This window comes from Hemitrygon akajei, chromosome 15 (assembly GCF_048418815.1).
Source record: "Hemitrygon akajei chromosome 15, sHemAka1.3, whole genome shotgun sequence".
Classification (NCBI taxonomy): domain Eukaryota; kingdom Metazoa; phylum Chordata; class Chondrichthyes; order Myliobatiformes; family Dasyatidae; genus Hemitrygon; species Hemitrygon akajei.
The window spans coordinates 41,367,902-41,386,185 of record NC_133138.1 but is presented as its reverse complement, the minus strand read 5'-3'; the positions used below and the strand labels follow the sequence as shown (position 1 = coordinate 41,386,185).

At 38.5% G+C, this 18,284-nt stretch overlaps 1 protein-coding gene across 1 annotated transcript in view; it reads left to right on the top strand.

Annotated features, from left to right (window-relative positions):
• The window catches only part of LOC140739585 (RYamide receptor-like), a 70,654-nt gene extending 61,338 nt beyond the window's left edge, over positions 1-9,316 (top strand). The window contains exon 7 of the mRNA XM_073067983.1: positions 9,241-9,316. Coding sequence (XP_072924084.1) covers positions 9,241-9,257 — 17 coding nt within the window. The 3' untranslated portion in view covers positions 9,258-9,316. The remainder of the gene's footprint in view (positions 1-9,240) is intronic.
• The last annotated feature ends 8,968 nt before the right edge of the window (positions 9,317-18,284 follow it).

The following is an 18,284-nucleotide window of genomic DNA, read 5'->3' as shown; positions in this document are numbered from 1 at the left end:
GTTTATATTCCTTCATTCACATTCCAAACATCTAACCTCTGGTAGCAAGTGGCTAGTACAGTGCTTTACAGCACCGGTTGTAAGATCGGGGTTGGGTTCTGTCTGTAAGGAGCTTGTACGTTCTCCCTTCACTGTATGGGTTTCCTCTGGGTGCTCTAAAACACACCCACATTCCAAAGACACGTGGTTAGGATTAGGGAGTTGTCGGCATGCTGAAGCATAGCAACGCTCACCAGCACAATCCCCGCTGATTTGATTTGACACAAAAACACATTTCACTGCATGCTTCGAGGTATGTTCCAATTAAAGCTGCCCCATTCTAAAGCTTATCCCCACATCAGCCATCCCCTCAGTCTATCAGAAGTGTTCTCTTTCTCTTATCCTCCATTCCTCATTCTCTCTGCAAATTAAAACGGTTTTCTTTCTTTCCCAATCCTACAAAGTGCCCTCAGCCTGAAACATTAACTCCGCTTCCATCTCCTTTCACGCTGCCTAGCTTGCTGAATGTATCCAGTTTTTATGTCAGACTATTGAACTGTTACCACAGTGTAGCAGCAACATTTGATCCAAAATCAGAACAAAACAATTGCCACCAGCCTGCGACCCCAGACGGAGTTGTTATACTTGCGTGACACACCCACAACTCCAATGATTGCTCCAAAGAGTCAAATTCCCTATCCGATCCTTTATCAGCGATTAGTAAACATACAATTAAGCATTATTGAGCGTTATCACAGCAGTCAGCAAAGATACGACCTCCACAGGTCCCAAGCTAAAAACTGCAATGAAATAAGCTAGAATACATAACTTATTCCCTTGCTTTTATTGCACCCCCCCACTCATGTGACTAATTACCAGAATACACGTAATAAATTCACAACACAGAATACATGCTAACAAGATACAGAAGATATGAAATCTCTACATTTATACAATTGTCCTATAACCATATAACTATATATGGTCCTCTTTTGGAAAGCAGTCTATCCTGGAACGTGATCTTCTCCTGACAAATCAAGTTGTCCCTCTTGACTATGTTCAGGAAAATCTGTCTTGATTCACTGCTGCCAAAGCTCACCAAAGTGCAAAACTGAAGCCCTGTTAACTGTCAGCTCGAGCTGAGTGTAGTCCCTTCCATCACCTTGGTTTCCTTTCAATGGTCCATTAACAGTCCAACCTGGCACTGTTCTGATTGCTTAAGGTTCATCATTAAAACTATGAATTACTTGCAACGGCTCAAAAGCCTTAGGCACATTCATCCCCATCAACACACAATTTCTGACTCAATTTACGACAAATAAACGTGCTTCAGGTGAGACCATTCCTGAAGATCTCTGTGACAAGCAATGTTCCCTATGTGGATGGGCATATGTTCCTGCATATAGATGTTAGACACTTCATAATAGTTTCACCATCTAAGTCAGACACTTTCAATCCTGAAATGACGTAGCTACTCACAACCTTCTCTTGACCTATGGTGCATAAGAAAATGCGTGTTCCTTTTCCTGTCAGTTTGAGCTTGTTCATGAGCCTCACTGTACAGAACATTGCGGTACTTCCTTGATCTAGGAATGCATATGTAACCTTCGTTGTGTTACTCTTCTTAGACTTCACCTGAACTGGAATTATAGGAAGTTTACAATCATGGTCACCAGCCCCAGTAAGACCATTAGGCACTGCAGTATTCTATTCATTCATGGCTCGTTTCGAATCTGCACCCTTTTCATCAGCTCTGGCCTCAGTTTCACTTTCCACAGTAGCCACACTAGTGAGAAAGTTGCTTCCTTTAGCTTGCTAACAAATTTGTGATCCAGTTTTGTTCACACCTTTGCTTACTGTTGGAGACGTAGCATTGTATTTCTTTCCAAACACCAGGTCTGTAGCAACCTTTACTTGCCTTTCAATAAAATCAACAACGTCAGTGAAAGTAATCTTACTGTTGTGCCTTTTTTGCAGTTCATACACTGCCGATCTCCATTCTCTTTTTAGTTCATCAGGCAATTTATTTATGACAATCTTCATATTAGCAGGCATGTTCAACTCATACATGGCCTGCAGGCCTTCCATGGCATTGCAACAACTTCTAAGAATAAAGACTGTAGTCTTCAAGAGTTTTTACGTTTTCTAGTTTGATATGTGGCCAAGAAAGAGCCTTATACATGTAAGCTGTAGCAGTTTTGTGCTCATCACCAGAATGTTCCTGTAGTAAAGCTTGGGCCTTTAGATATACTTGCTCCGAGCTGGTTTAGACAAGCTCTCTAGGATAACCCCCAGTGAACTGTTCGGGAAAATAGAAACAGTCACTATAATTATTGATCTTGCCTTCAATACTATTCTTGAAAGCTCTCATAAATGAATGATACTGCAATGGATGATTTCCATCGAAGATTTGAATCTCTCTTTTAGGAAGAGATGCAACACATTGTTGCACCACTAATCTCCTTATTTCCTTCTGGCCTCCAGCCTGACATTTATACCTTTCCCATCGGAAACACGACTCGGAATCAGGTTTACGTCACCATACTGTAAATCAATGTTCTCAGAAGCACCTTGTGCTATTGGATATAGCATAGGTTCAGAGTGCCTCCTTAGTGTAGGCTGAGAGTGAACTACCACTTGGGGTTCAAATTTGTGGCTCATAGATATTTGATTCTCAAATGTACCCACCTTGACATTGAGTATGCTGGATGTTCTCTGCTCCATGCCAAAATAAGAACAATCATCAGAGAATTGCTCTGCAGGAGCAGGCTTAGCACCCAAAGAACTTGCAGCCCATAAACCTTGAACTCTGGCCAACTTGGCTGCAATTTAAGCTCCTCCATCTTCGTCCAAAGTTGTTCCTGGCTTCGGCGATGCTGTTCTGCCTTTCCCACCAAGGCATGCTCATCCCCCAGTGTCTGTTGTCTTGTGTGTAACTCCGCTAAATCAATCTTCCATGTGGGACATTGATCTGTGTGACAGAACAGGTTGGCAATGCTAATTCTCCCGCTAAACTTGCCCTTTGCCCGGTTAGTCACTCCTCCTCATCCTATCCCTGGTCTAGTTTCCCCACTGGTTCACACACTCCGCCCTCCCATTCAGCAGTTCTTGGGAGTTGACCATTTACACACCCCAACAGTAAAACAATTGCTAGCTTGGCTAATTAAAACAATCCCTTCAGTTAACGTGCTCTATTGGTTTATAATTCATAAAAGTAAGGATTCTAGATACAGTCATCCCAAACGGGTTCATTTATTTTTACTGGTTACATCAGGTTGTAGACAACAGAACAGTCCCCAAAGACCCAAGGAACAGTTTGGGGCTCCCCAAAATAATGCCTGGGTTAGTGGGAGCAGGTGTCCTACACCTTACTCAGGCAACACCACTGGTGGAGAAGCATTACTCTTTTATATTCATCTGAGCACGCAGACACTGATCTATGGGTTTAACAAAGACATTTGTTGTGGAATCAGACTGTAGGATGTTAGAATCCCTGTTTAAAATGTTCCAGTTCTGCATCTGAAATAATTATTATCGTATGGTCACATGATCTTCCCCACCCCCACAACTAACAGTAAGATTTTCTGGTCTTTTGTGGCCAGGTGGAGGCAAATTTAACCCCTCAGTCTTGCTTTGCTAGAGAGGCATGGAGGTTGGAGTTGGCGGTTGGTGAATAGATATATTAGAAAGTTAAAGACAGTGTGTCATGGAGAAAGGCTGTTTTTGTACATACAAGTTTGATTTCATTTAACTATTTGTAAATACTTTTCTACTTCACAACTTTTGTGCAGCTTTTGCATTTTCTTTCTGCTGGCACTAAATAAAGGCCCTTGTACTAACGTGTGGATATGGCTTACCATCTGTTTTTTCAACTGGTGACCCTCATCGGCAAGCATACCCACACCACATAGTAAGGTGTGACAATCTGCTGACAACATAACATGCTCCACAAATGTTATCCATGCTCTCTTCAGCTTGTATGTAGGCCTCTATCTCATCACCTTTATCAGTTCTCACAGTTTGTTCTTTAACTTCATATTTTCATTTCCTCCAGGGAACTGACCTTCATTACTACATGTTTGTTTAATTGCTCTCTCAGTTTCAAGTCACTGCTTCTAGCTGAAATCATGTTGTCTTCCAAGTTGTGCAAATGAGACAAAAACCGTGGCAGTTCCAATTCAGCTTTTCAATGAGAAACAATTCAATCATTTCAGTTCTTCAGCATTTCAAACAGAAACAAGGGTCAAACACTCATAGAAACATAGAAAATAGGTGCAGGAGTAGGCCATTTGGCCCTTCAAGCCTGCACCACCATTCAGTATGATCATGGCTGATCATCCAACTCAGAACCCTGTACCTGCTTTCTCTCCATTCCCCCGATCCCTTTAGCCACAAAGGCCATATCTAACTTCCTCTTAAATATAGCCAATGAACTGGCCTCAACTGTTTCCTGTGGCAGAGAATTCCACAGATTCACCACTCTGTGTGAAGAAGTTTTTCCTCATCTCAGTCCTAAAAGGCTTCCCCTTTATCCTTAAACTGTGACCCCTCCTTCTGGACTTCCCCAATATCTGAAACAATCTTCCTGCATCTAGCCTGTCCAATCCCTTTAGAATTTTACACGTTTCAATAAGATCCCCCCTCAATCTTCTAAATTCCAGTGAGTATAAGCCTAGTTGATCCAGTCTTTCTTCATATGAAAGTCCTGCCGTCCCAGGAATCAATCTGGTGAACCTTCTCTGTACTCCCTCTATGGCAAGAATGTCTTTCCTCAGATTAGGGGACCAAAACTGCACACAATACTCTAGGTGCGGTCTCACCAAGGCCTTGTACAACTGCAGTAGAACCTCCCTGCTCTTGTACTCAAATCCTTTTGCTGTGAATGCCAACATACCATTTGCCTTTTTCACCGCCTGCTGTACCTGCATGCCCACTTTCAATGACTGGTGTACAATGACACCCAGGTCTCGTTGCATCTCCCCTTTTCCTAATCGACCACCGTTCAGATAATAATGTTCTCCTGTTCTTGCAACCAAAGTGGATAACCTCACATTTATCCACATTAAATTGCATCTGCCATGAATTTGCCCACTCACCTAACCTATCCAAGTCACCCTGCATCCTCCTCACAGCTAACACCGCCGCCCAGCTTCGTGTCATCCGCAAACTTGGAGATGCTGCATTTAATTCCCTCGTCTAAATCATTAATATATATTGTAAACAACTCAGACAGCCACCACCACACAGCTCTTCAGTCCAATCCAATTGGACACAGCAATGTTTGACCACTTCAAAACTGTGATTCAAACCAAACACACAAAATGAACAGAAAAAGGTTGTTCTTGCACAAGCTGCCAGTCATTTGGTATAACTGTCAAAATCTTTGCTGACATAATGTAGTGGCAAAATTTGATCCAAAATCAAACAATTGCCACCAGCCTACAACCCCAGACGGACTTGTTATACTCGCGTGAAATGGCACAACTCCAACGATTGCTCTAAAGAGTCAAATTCCTTATTTTGATCCTTTATTAGTCATTAGGAAATATACTATTAAGCATTATTGTATGTTATCAAAGCAATCAGCAAAGGTATAACCTTCAGCAGTCCCAAGCTACAAACTGTCACAAAATAAGCATGAATATGCAACTTATTCCCTTTGCTTTTATCACACCCCCACTCATGTGACTAATTACCATAATACACATAGTAGACTCACAACACAAAACAAATACACGGCTCCTACAACCATAGTGCTATAGTTGAAGCTCGGCATTGCATGGATTATGCAAAATGCAAGGTAACTTCTTCCAGTGGCTACTGCTTTCCTCACATAGTTTTATCATTGAAAAATACTCTATCTGCTTGGTCTTGACACGCTGAGAACAGATAGCACTTGTGCCCAGAGAATTTCTAACATTTAGTGATGAGAACTATAGAACAAAGAACAAATGTTCTGCACCCACTGTGTCTGCTTTGCTTTGTGCAAAGATCTAGTCTCTCAACACCAGAAAAATAATATTTCTATGATTCATGTCATATCTTCTATGATTTCAGGATTTGTGCCTCTTTGTTTGGATAGAATTGAAGTTATTCCATTATCCTCTGCCTTAAAATGATGCAGTCACTGAAAACACACACTCTCTCTCACCTCTTGAATCTAGTTCTTTTTTCCAATTTGTGTCAAGTAAGTTGGTTGGATGTCAACTCATTCATTCTGTTGCAGGTTGTAAACAAACCACTGAGGTGAGAATTCTGACAGCTAAATAATCTTTTATTTAGCTTTCATATAATCAGTCACCAAGTATAGGAGAGAAATTTATAAACAAATACCAACTGTGAAGAAATAATTTCAACCCTTTGCACAGCTATATATGACATGTCAGATTTGGCATAATTCAAGAAAATAACACTATATTCTGGATTCTGTTATTTCTCTTGTAGTACCTTGATGTACTGCTGCGATGAAACTATCTGGGTGAATGGCATGCAAAACGATCTCTCTCTGTATCTTACTAAACGTGACAATAGTGAACCAACTTGTCAAATCATAATTTGAATTCTGTCAGATTAATCAAGAGAAAAGAACCACATGACGTTTCTTATAACCAAATGCATTCAAATAAGATGTTTTGGAATGAAATAGCATTTGTGATGTCAAGCTATCTCCTTGTAGCTGTGAATACGCTAAACAGTGTTTAATTGATGGTATTCTTCATGTGACAGTTTGCTCATGTTTACAGAAACTGTATTAATTATTCAGTAATATTTGCCAAATAAATGTCAATTATTGGTACTAAAACTTAGAAACAGAATGGAAGTTACATTTTACTGGCCAGTAAGGCACATGATTCTGATTTTAATTATTATAAGAATATTTTTGCCTATAGGGAATGAAAACAGGAATTTTCACTCCATTAATTCTTTTGACTTATTCTTTCAAGTTTTGATCATTACAGATGTGTGTTGATTGTAACTGCACAGTACCTCTGTAGTTTATTGATTTGAGAGAGCAAGATCCAAAGCTCAGAAATATCAGCATACGACCAGGAGGTATTAATATAGTTTAACCAACATAATTGACCAGTCTATTAATAGAGTATTGATAATCCACTTGAGGTTTATCTTGCACACTGACCAAGATTGGACAGCTAACTAGAGCCAAGCGTTTTTGTCATTGACATTTTTCAGTCCTTGAGTTTTTTCCACCACAGCAATGATCTAATGCTACATAATCATCAGTGCATCTTTTGTTACTCTACGTGTAAACCAAGGCCAACATACACTCAGTGGCCACTTTATTGGGTACACTGACTCATTAATGCAAATATCTAATCAGCCAATCATGGGACAGCAACTCAAATACATAAAAACATACTGACACAATCAAGAGGTTCAGTTGTTGTTCAGACCAAATATAAGAATAGGGAAGAACTGTTGTCCAAGTAATTTTGACCATTGGAGTGACTGTTGGTACCAGACATGTTGGTTTCAGTATCTCCGTGCTGCTGATCTCCTGGGATTTTCACACACAAGTGTCTAGAGTTTACAGAGAATGGTGCAAAAATCAAAAAAAAAATTTTTTTTAATCAAAAAAAAAAATCCAGTGAGCAGCAATTCTGTGGGCAAAAGCACCTTGTAAATGGGAGAGGTCAGAGAACATCCAAACTGGTTCAAGCTGACAGGATGGAAACAGTAACTCAAATAACCACACGTAACAACAGTGGTGTGCAGAAGAGCATCTCTGAAACACACATCAAACCTAGAAGCGGATGGGCAACAGCAGAAACCATGAACATACACTCAGTGGCTATTATATTAGGTACACACATTAATGCAAATATCTAATCAGCCAATCATATGGCAGCATTTCAATGCATAAAGACATACAGGCAAGGTCAAGAGCTTCAGTTGTTGTTCAGACCAAACATCAGTATAGGAACGAAATGTGATTTCTTTGACTGTGGAATGATTGTTGGCGCCAGACACGTTGGTTTTACTATCTCCATGCTGCTAATCTCCTGGGATTTTCACATACAACCGTCTCTGGAGTTTACAGAGAACGGTGAAAACAAAAACATCCAGTGAGCAGCAATTCTGTGGGTGAAAATGCCTCGTTAATGAGAGAGGTAAGAGGAAAACAGCCAGACTGGTTCAACCTGACAGGAAGGCAACAGTAACTCAAATAACAACACATTACAACAGTAGTCTGCAGAACAGCATCTCTAAAATGCACAACACATCGAACCCTAAAGCGGATATAGCCAAGAACATGAATGTATACTGAGTGGCCACTTTATTAGCACAGTTCAATGGCACTTTTGAAAGGGCTGCTCCTCTGGTATTCTGGCCAAAATGTATTCAACAATCCCTAACTGTTAACTGTTTGTAGGATTCCATTCACAAACTCTCTTCCACTTTTATGCATGAAAAAAAGTCATTTCTTCAACAATAAATTATTGGCTATGAGATGCTTGGGGATCCAAAGATTTAAAGGATGATTTTTAAGTATTCAGTCTCTGGAATTCTTTCTCTATATTCAATTTTCACCATCATTAAATACCTTGATAGGATCACCCTTTAATCAGGATTTTTCTCATCACTGTTATCATGATTCAGTTTCCTTTTCTCGTCAACAACCTCAGTATGATCCAAAATAAATACAAGCTGCAAAGAACAAAACAGAATCAGGACAGTTGAATCTAGAGGTTCCAAAAGGAGCCACATGAAGTTGACTGACTGTCCAGAACTGACAGAGCTTGTTTGCTTTGTCTCAGCAATACATCTGTATCACATTCAGGAAATAGTCATGTCATTCTCTATAATGATATCGCTATTTTGTACTACCAATCAACCTTGTAGCCTGAGTGAGGTTATTCTGGTCTCGAACTTGGTGATCTTCCAATAATGCTTGATAAGGGGGATGAAATGGCCCTAATGTGGTTTTTTTCCCCACATGTTGTATTCTCACTTTTAAAACTTTTAACATTACTGCTTGAAAGATTTTATGCTGAAACATTTTTTCTAACTGCTCTAAGGAGACTCAGGGCTCAAGGTGACAGAAATTAGAATCAAGATGAGGAGAAATTTCTTTAAAGAGTTGTAAAGCTTTGCAATTCTAAATGGACCTAAGAGCCATAGTTAAGAGGGAGATCAAAATGGAAAAAGGATAACAGAGGGTTTAGAATATCAGCAGTGATCACCTTGAATGTCCAATCCTACTTATGTTTTTGTAATTGCTACATTTCTGTTTTCTTACAGCTACTTCTGTGATATAATGTGCAATCAATTTGACTGGGTTCCCAAAGGATGTCTTACATGTAGAAGAGTGTAAGCTGGTACCAGATGAAGCTAATCCTAGCAGAACCAATTTCCAATTTTGTGTATGATAAAAAAAATTATATATATATAGGATCCACAAAGTAAAGACAACTGGGATGCCCAGCTCTCTTAATAAATTCAGATGGAAAGAGACCAGCTCAATGTTAAAATAGTTACCTGCTGGGGAGGGGAGGGGAGGTGTTTGGCATAATGGATACAAAGCTAGAGAAGGGGAAGGATCATGGGACAGGAGGCCTAGGGAGAAAGGGGGAGGGGGAGAGTTACAAAGGTACAATCAATGTAAAGTTACAAATACACAGGTACAATAGAAGTCCTGCTTCCTCTCACACAATTAAATAACATGGTATACATTAACAAGTTGCAATGATACAATTAATACAGAGGTACAAATATACAGGCACAGCGAAAGTCTGTCTGGCTTCCTTTCATGCAATTAAATAAAGTGGTATATAACAAGTTACAATGGCATACATGAGGAAATCTGCAGATGTTGGAAATTCAAGCAACACACACAAAATGTGGGTGGAACACAGCAGGCCAGGCAGCATCTATAGAGAGAAGCACTGTCGATGAGACCCTTCGTCAGGACTAACTGAAAGGTGAGAGAGAGTAAGAGATTTGAAAGTAGGAGGGGAGGGGAAAATGCAAAATTAAAGAGCAGAGGGGGTTGGGTGAAGCTGAGAGCTAGAAAGGTGATTGGCAAAAAGGATACAGAGCTAGAGAAGAGAAAGGATCATGGGACGGGAGCCCTAGGGAGAAAGAAAGGGGGAGGGGAGCACCAGAGGGAGATTGAGAACAGGCAGAGTGATGGGCAGAGAGAAAGGGAGGGTGGGGAAAAAACTAAATATATCAGGGACGGGTTAAGGTGGTAAAAATACACAGGTATAATGAAAGTCTGTCTGGCTTCCTCAAGTAATTAAGTGGTATATAAAAACAAATTACAATGGTACAATTAATACAAAGGTACAATGAATGTCTGTTTAGATTCCTCTCAAGTAATTAAAGTGGTATATAAAAACAAGACAGTAATAGAAAAACAGTATTAAATAGGTAAGTAGCAGAAAATAAGTTGCAGCAGCACCGGAATATCTCTAATGCATGGCTCTGGGGTAGAAGCTGTTCTTCAGTCTATTTGTTCTGGCTTTTAGTGTCCTGGACCTTTTGCTGAATGGCAGCAGGTAAAACCAGGAGTGGCTGGGTTGTGTGGAGTCTCTGGTTATGCTGATTGCTTTCCTCCCGAGTCTGCTGGAATAGTTGGTGTCCAGTCCTGGGAGCTCCATCCTGACAATTCACTGGGCCGTCCTCACCACACAATGCAGGTCTCGTTGCTCAGCAGCTGTGCAGCTGGCATACCACACTGTGGCGCTGTTGGTCAGGATGGTTTCAATTGTGCTTCTGTAGAAGTTAAGCAACAGCTTTTGAGAGAGTTTGGCTCTTTTCAGTTTTGAGGGAAAAAAAGTCTTTGTTGTGCCTTTTTTTAAAAAAAAAGCAGCGAGATATTGGTGGTCCACGTCATCTGTTCTGAGAACATAACTCAAAGGAACTTTAGGTTTTCCACACTTTACACTACCTCTCCATGTATATGGGGGGTGTACTCAGTCCTTTGACCTCCTGAAGTCAATGATCATCTCTTCTTTCTTTTCAAATATTATTATTAAAAAATAACACAAGTACATCTAAGTAACAACACTTAATGCCTCATGAGAGGAAATTATCTTAAGGATCGAAAACTTTGTAAATAAACAAACCCTACTAAGCAAGAAAAATGAGGAAATAAAAGAAACCCATTGGAGGTACAACCCCGGAGCCATGCGTCATACAGAAAACTTCTAAAAAAACAAACAAACAGCCAACAAGAAAAAATATCAAAAAAATACATTTAGATCGTGGAGGAAATCAATTAACTGAAATGCTAATAACGAGCAAATGAGCCCCATCTCTTCTCAAAATCAAATTAAGGTTCAAAGGTTTGACTTCTAATTTTCTCCAAGCTGAGACACAGCATCACTTGAGAGAACCATTGTGACAAAGTAGGAGCTGATATATCCTTCCATTTCAACAAGATGGCCCTCCTAGCTATCAATGTAACAAACACAATAACATGTTGGTCAGACACAGAAATACCATGGATATTTTGAGGAATTATTCCAAAAAGCAGTCAATTTATTAGGTTGTAAAATGATTGAGTGCTTTAGAAATTGCTGAGAAGATTGACTTCTAAAACTGTTTTAATATAGAACACGACCAGAACATTTGTGTCAGTGTAGCTATCTCAGTTTTATATCTATCACAATACTTGTCAACATTGGGAAATATTTTATAAAGTCTCTCCTTTGTCAAATGGTAACGATGTACAATTTTAAATTGAATCAGTGAATGACTAGCACAGATTGAAGAGTTAACCAGCTTCAGAATCCGTGTCCAATCTTCCCATATAAAAGTCAAATTGAGTTCCTTCTCGCAATCCTGTTTCATCTTAAGGATGCTTATCCCATTGTAATAATAAATTAAATTCTTCCAACAGAACCTTTCTACGAGGGGTTCATATTCATAATAGTATCTAACAAGTCAGCCTCCAATATGCAAGGAAAATTACTTAAATACTTTTGTAAAAATGTCTAACTTGAAGATATTGTAAAAAGTGTGAATATGAGAGAGAATACTTCGACTAATTGTTCAAAAGATATCTGCCTTCTTTAAATAAATCCAAAAAAATTAATACCTTTATTTTTCCAAAGTAAAAAAAATTTGAATCACTCCAAGAAGGTTTAAGTAATTACCATAAATTATACTACAAAGTTTAAATTTAAGATTAAACAATTGTGGAACTGGATCCAAATTTGTAAAGAGTGCTTAACCACGGGATATAGGCTTAAATTAGCAACTTTAGCTATAGATAGAGCAACTCCTAATAACAAAGTTAAATAAAACTGTTTCACAGCTCTCAGTTCCAGGGTCTACCCAAATTGGCCGATCAATATAACCAAAAGGACATACTGCAAATTAACAGCCCAATAATACATTCTCAGATTAGGCAAAGCTAGACCTCAGTCCTTTTTCAACTTTTGCAAATGACATTTACCAATTCTTGGTCTTTTATTATCCCAAATAAAAAACAGAATAATAGAATCAATCTGATCAAAAACTTCTTAGTCAAAAAAACAGGAATATTCTGAAATAAAAAAGATTTTGGTAAAATCATTTTAACTACATGAATATGACCAATGGGTGAAAACGTAAGTGGGCTCCATCTACTAAAGGAATACTGCATAGAATCCACTAAAGGAGGAAAGTTGGTTTTATAAAGATTTTTTTTAGTAATTATAACAACTAAATATCTAAAAGAATCCATAACTTTAAAAGGAATATTATCATAGACAGATTCATTTAAAGTAATTCACTTTTACTAAAATTTATTTTATCTTGAAAAGCCTCCAAATTTTTCAAATTATTTTAACAAAGCAGGAATAGATTCTTCAGACTTAGATATACATACACACCAATAAATCATCAGCATAAAGAGATCTTGTGCATGATCTCATTCACAAAAATCCCATGAATATTTTTGGCTTCACGAAGAGCAATCGCAAGGGGTTCTAATATTAAGTTAAATAACAAAGGACTTAATGGATAACCTTGTCTTGTCCCCGTGATAGCTGAAAGGAGACCTACAGTTATTAATGACAACAGTAGAAATAGGAGCTTTATATATTATTTTAATCCAATTATTAAAATTGATACCAAACCAATTTTTTCTAAAACATTAAATATTTCCATTCAACTTAATCAAATGCTTTTTCAGCATCCAAAGATATAACGCATTGTTTTAGAAGGTGAATATATAATGTTAAATAATCTCTGAACATTTAACAATAACAACCCTTTAAAGATCAAACATGCTTTATAAATGATTTTACCCAAAATACTCTCCAAGCGATTGGCCATTATCTTTGAGAGAATCTTAGCATCAACATTCAATAATGAAATAGGTCTGTATGAGTTACAATCAGTAAGATCTTTATCCTTTGAGAATTAAAATAGAAGCTTCATAAAAAGTCGAGGGTAAATCACTTTTCACAAAAGATTCTTTAAACATCTCCAACATGTATAGAGAAAGCAATTTTCCAAATTTTTTATAAAATTCTACAGGATAACCATCAAGTCCCAGGGCCTTACCAGATTGCATTGACAAAATAGCTTTATGAATTTCAGATTCAGTAATTTGGGCATCGAGTTTTTTGATCCTCAGCAGAAATTTTAGGAAAAGCAATCTTTTGTAAAAAAGCATTCATTTCATAAGAGTCTACTGGACATTGAGATTTATAAAGTTCAGTATAAAAATCTTACTGATTTCTTCATAATCCCAAGCCAGGGTACCATCTTTTCTATGAATTTTCAAAATTTGCCTCTTGGCTCCAGCTGAATTTAATTGAAATGCAAGTAGTTTATTATTTTTGATCTTCAAACATAAAATTGGCTCTTTAACTTAAGTAGATAACCTTCAATTGGATGAGTTAATAGGTTATATTGTGATTGAAGAAATTCCACCTTTTTTTAAAAAAAGTCAATATTAGGGGAAGTCACAGATATTATCTAAATCTTCAATTTGTTTTGAAATTTTATCTAATTCTGCTTTAGTCTGTTTTTAAAGTTTAGTTGAACAAATAATCTGACCACGTAAAAATGCTTTGAATATATCCCATATAACTACAAACCCCATTTCCAGAAAATTTGGGATATTTTCCAAAATGCAATAAAAACAAAAATCTGTGATATGTTAATTCACATGAACCTTTATATAACTGACAAAAGTACAAAGATTTTCAATAATTTTACTGACCAACTTAATTGTATTTTGTAAAGATACACAAATTTAGAATTTGATGGCTGCAACACACTCAAAAGTTGGGACAGAGTTAAAATAAGATTGAAAAGTGCACAGAATATTCAAGTAACATCAGTTTGGAAGACTCCACATTAAGCAGGCTAATTGGTAGCAGGTGAGGTATCATGACTGGGTATAAAAGTAGCTCCATCAAAGGCTCAGTCTTTGCAAGCAAGGATGGGTCATGGCTCACCCCTTTGTGCCAAAATCCGTGAGAGAATGGTTAGTCAGTTCAAAAGGAACATTTCCCAACGCAAGATTGCAGAGAATTTAGGTCTTTCAACATCTACAGTACATAATATTGTGAAAAGATTCAGAGACATCTCAGTGTGTAAAAGGCATGGTCGGAAACCACTTAATGCGCGTGATCTTCGAGCCCTCAGGTGGCACTGCCTAAGAAACCGTCATGCTACTGTGACAATTATAGCCACCTGGGCTCGGGAGTACTTCAGAAAACCACTGTCACTTAACACAGTCCGTTGCTGCATCCAGAAATGCAACTTGAAACTGTATTACGCAAGGAGGAAGCCATACATCAACTCTATGCAGAAACACCGGTGAGTTCTCTGGGCCCGAGCTCATCTCAGATGGACCGAAAGACTGTGGAACCGTGTGCTGTGGTCAGATGAGTCCACATTTCAGCTAGTTTTTAGAAAAAAAAATGGGCGTTGAGTTCTGTACCAAAGATGAAAATGACCATCCTGTTTGTTATCAGCGAAAGGTGCAAAAGCCAGCATCTGTGATGGTATGGGGGTGCATCAGTGCCCACGGCATGGGTGAGGTGCATGTATGTGAAGGTACCATTGACTCTGAGGTGTATATTAGGATTTTAGAGAGACACATGTTGCCATCAAGGCGACGTCTCTTCCTGGGACATCCATGCTTATTTCAGCAGGACAATGCCAGACCACATTCTGCATGGGCTACAACAACGTGGCTTTGTAGACACACAGTGCATGTGCTTGACTGGCCTACTGCCAGTCCAGATCTATCTCCTATTGAAAATGTATGGCGCATCATGAAGAGGAGAATCAGACAACGGAGACCACGGACTGTTGAGCAGCTGAAGTCTTATATCAAGCAAGAATAGACAAAATTTCCAACTGCAAATCTACTATTAGTATCCTCAGTTCCAAAACGATTAAAAAGTGTTATTAAAAGGAAAGGTGATGTAACACAATGGTAAACATGCCTCTGTCCCAACTTTTGTTGAGTGTGTTGCAGCCATCAAATTCTAAATTTGTGTATATTTACAAAATACAATTAAGTTGGTCAGTAAAACTATTGAAAATCTTTTCTTTGTACTTTTGTCAGTTAAATAAAGGTTCATGTGAATTAACATATCACAGATTTTTGTTTTTATTGCATTTTGGAAAATATCCCAACTTTTCTGGAAATGGGGTTTGTAATTTGGACATACCTCACATCATTAAAAAGAAAAATTATTTTAAACAACACACACAAAATGCTGGTGGAACACAGCAGGCCAGGCAGCATCTATAAGGCGAAGGGCTGTCGACGTTTCGGGCCGAGACCCTTTGTCAGGACTAATCGAAAGGAAAGATAGCAAGAGATTTGTAAGTAGTGGGGGGGGGGGGGGAAGGAGGGGGAAATGCGAAATGATAGAAGACTGGAGGGGGTGGGATGAAGCCAAGAGCTGGAAAGGTGATTGGCGAAAGTGATACAGAGCTGGAGAAGGAAAAGGATCATGGGACGGGAGGCCTCAGGAGAAAAAGGAGGGGGAGCACCAGAGGGAGATGGAGAACAGGCAAACTAAATATGATAGGGATGGGCAAGAAGGGGAGGAGGTGCATTAACGGAAGTTAGAGAAGTCAATATTCATGCCGTCAGGTTAGAGGCTTTTATCTGGCTTGCGATAAAACTGATAAAGTCAGAGTTTTGCAATGAAGTCTGAGACATGCGCCATGGTGGACAGCCAAAAATGACATCGTCAAATTCGAAGGACAAACTCAAAGGCGCATGATCACAGATATAGCAATAGCGTCATATTCACAGTTTTTAACATTAGGCAAAAGACGGGGATCAAGTATAATATAATCAATCTCGAATATTTTTTTAAACATGTAAAAAAAGAATATTCTGTTATCTGGGTGCAAATGCCTCCATAATTTGATCAACCCAAAATCAGTCAAAAGGGAGTTAATAACTGGCGCAGAACAATTTGGAAGTTGTTGATTAGTTGAGCTCTTATCAATCATAGGCTTCAAACAGTTAAAATCCCCACCTATTATCAACATATACTCATTTAAATCTGGCTGTAAATCAAAAATTATTTTTTAATTTTTTTTTAAAGGATCTAAATTAGGACCAAACAAATTAACCAAAACAACCTTTCTATTACAAATCACTCCTTTAACAATTAAAAATCTACCATTAGAATCTGATTCAATATCCTCTTGAGTAAATATATTTGATTTAATAAAGATAGTCACACCCTTAGTTTTGCTCTGAGAAGTATCATGGAGTAATATTCCATTCCATCAGCAACAAAATCTATTTTGATCTCCTGCCTTGATATGCGTCTCCTGAGCAAAAATTATATCAGGTTGGAATCGATTAATAATCAAGTCTTTTTTCATTTAATAGGATGATTCCAACCACGTACATTCCAATTTATTACATTAATCCGTTTAACTGCCATACTATAATTTTATTCCAATTAACTTTATACATGCGCAGAATACATACCAATACGGGATTATCAAAGATGGCGGTGATTAAGTATACCGCCATATAGAAAACACGCATGCTTCAGAACCACCCAATGGGAAAGAACTCCTAACTCCACCCTCCCAAAAGCCCGGAAAAAAGGTAAGCGAACGAAAATAGATGCGAAGCAATGGGCCGCTCTGTCGGTGTCGTCTCTCCCTCCCTCCAGTACACAAAAAAATGACCTTGCAAGAAAGACAGTAACGTCTCAACAAAGGAGAGCGTTTACATTCCATCATGTATTAAACAAAAAAGAACCAAAATAATATAATCTCTTAGAGAGAAAACTAGCGCCATCTTAAGTTTAGCTTTAAATACCTGAGAAAACTTTAAATTCAGTTATAGGGCGCTATAATAAAACAGATAATAGTATACTTAACCGAACCAAATTTACAAAAATATTAGTAATATCATAGTTACTAAACCCTCATATAAAGAAACCCTATTGGTAGGAAAAAAACTGCCGGTTAGTAATTTAACAACAAACATCAAACCAAATATTAGATAAAAGGAACAAATCCTTTTATCCTCTTTTCTCAGTCAAATATGTAATTAACCATTTAAACAGTCAAACTTGAACTGTAAATCTTCTTTCCAAAAAAAATCCAATAGGATGTAATGAGCAGGTTTTCTTTTCTCCTTTTATTAATCTGTCAATGAAATATCCAAATAGCCTCCATATATCAACACACACAAAATGCTGGTGGAACACAGCAGGCAAACAACTAAATATGTCAGGTACAGAGCTGTAGCCTCCAACCTGATGGCATGAACATTGACTTCTCTAAGTTCCGTTAATGCCCCTCCTCCCCTTCTTACCCCATCCCTGACATATTTAGTTGTTTGCCTGTTCTCCATCTCCCTCTGGTGCTTCCCCCCCCCCCCCCTCACCTTTCTTTCTCCTGAGGCCTCCCGTCCCATGATCCTTTCCCTTCTCCAGCTCTGTATCACTTTCGCCAATCATCTTTCCAGCTCTTAGCTTCATCCCACCTCCTCCGGTCTTCTCCTATCATTTTGCATTTCCCCCTCCCCCCACTACTTTCAAATCTCTTACTATCTTTCCTTTCAGTTAGTCCTGACGAAGGGTCTCAGCCCGAAACGTCGACAGTGCTTCTCCCTATAGATGCTGCCGAGCCTACTGTGTTCTACCAGCATTTTGTGTTGTTTGAATTTCCAGCTTCTGCAGATTTCCTCGTGTTAGCCTTCATACATCTTTTTGAAAATGAGTATTATACAGATAATCAAACAGCTTTTCAGATAGTTCATTCAGTAGTAACGTCAGTAGCGGTGACTGGTATGGCCTAGACAAAATCCAGCGCGACTTTTGGGTCAAAGAAAGGACGTGGGG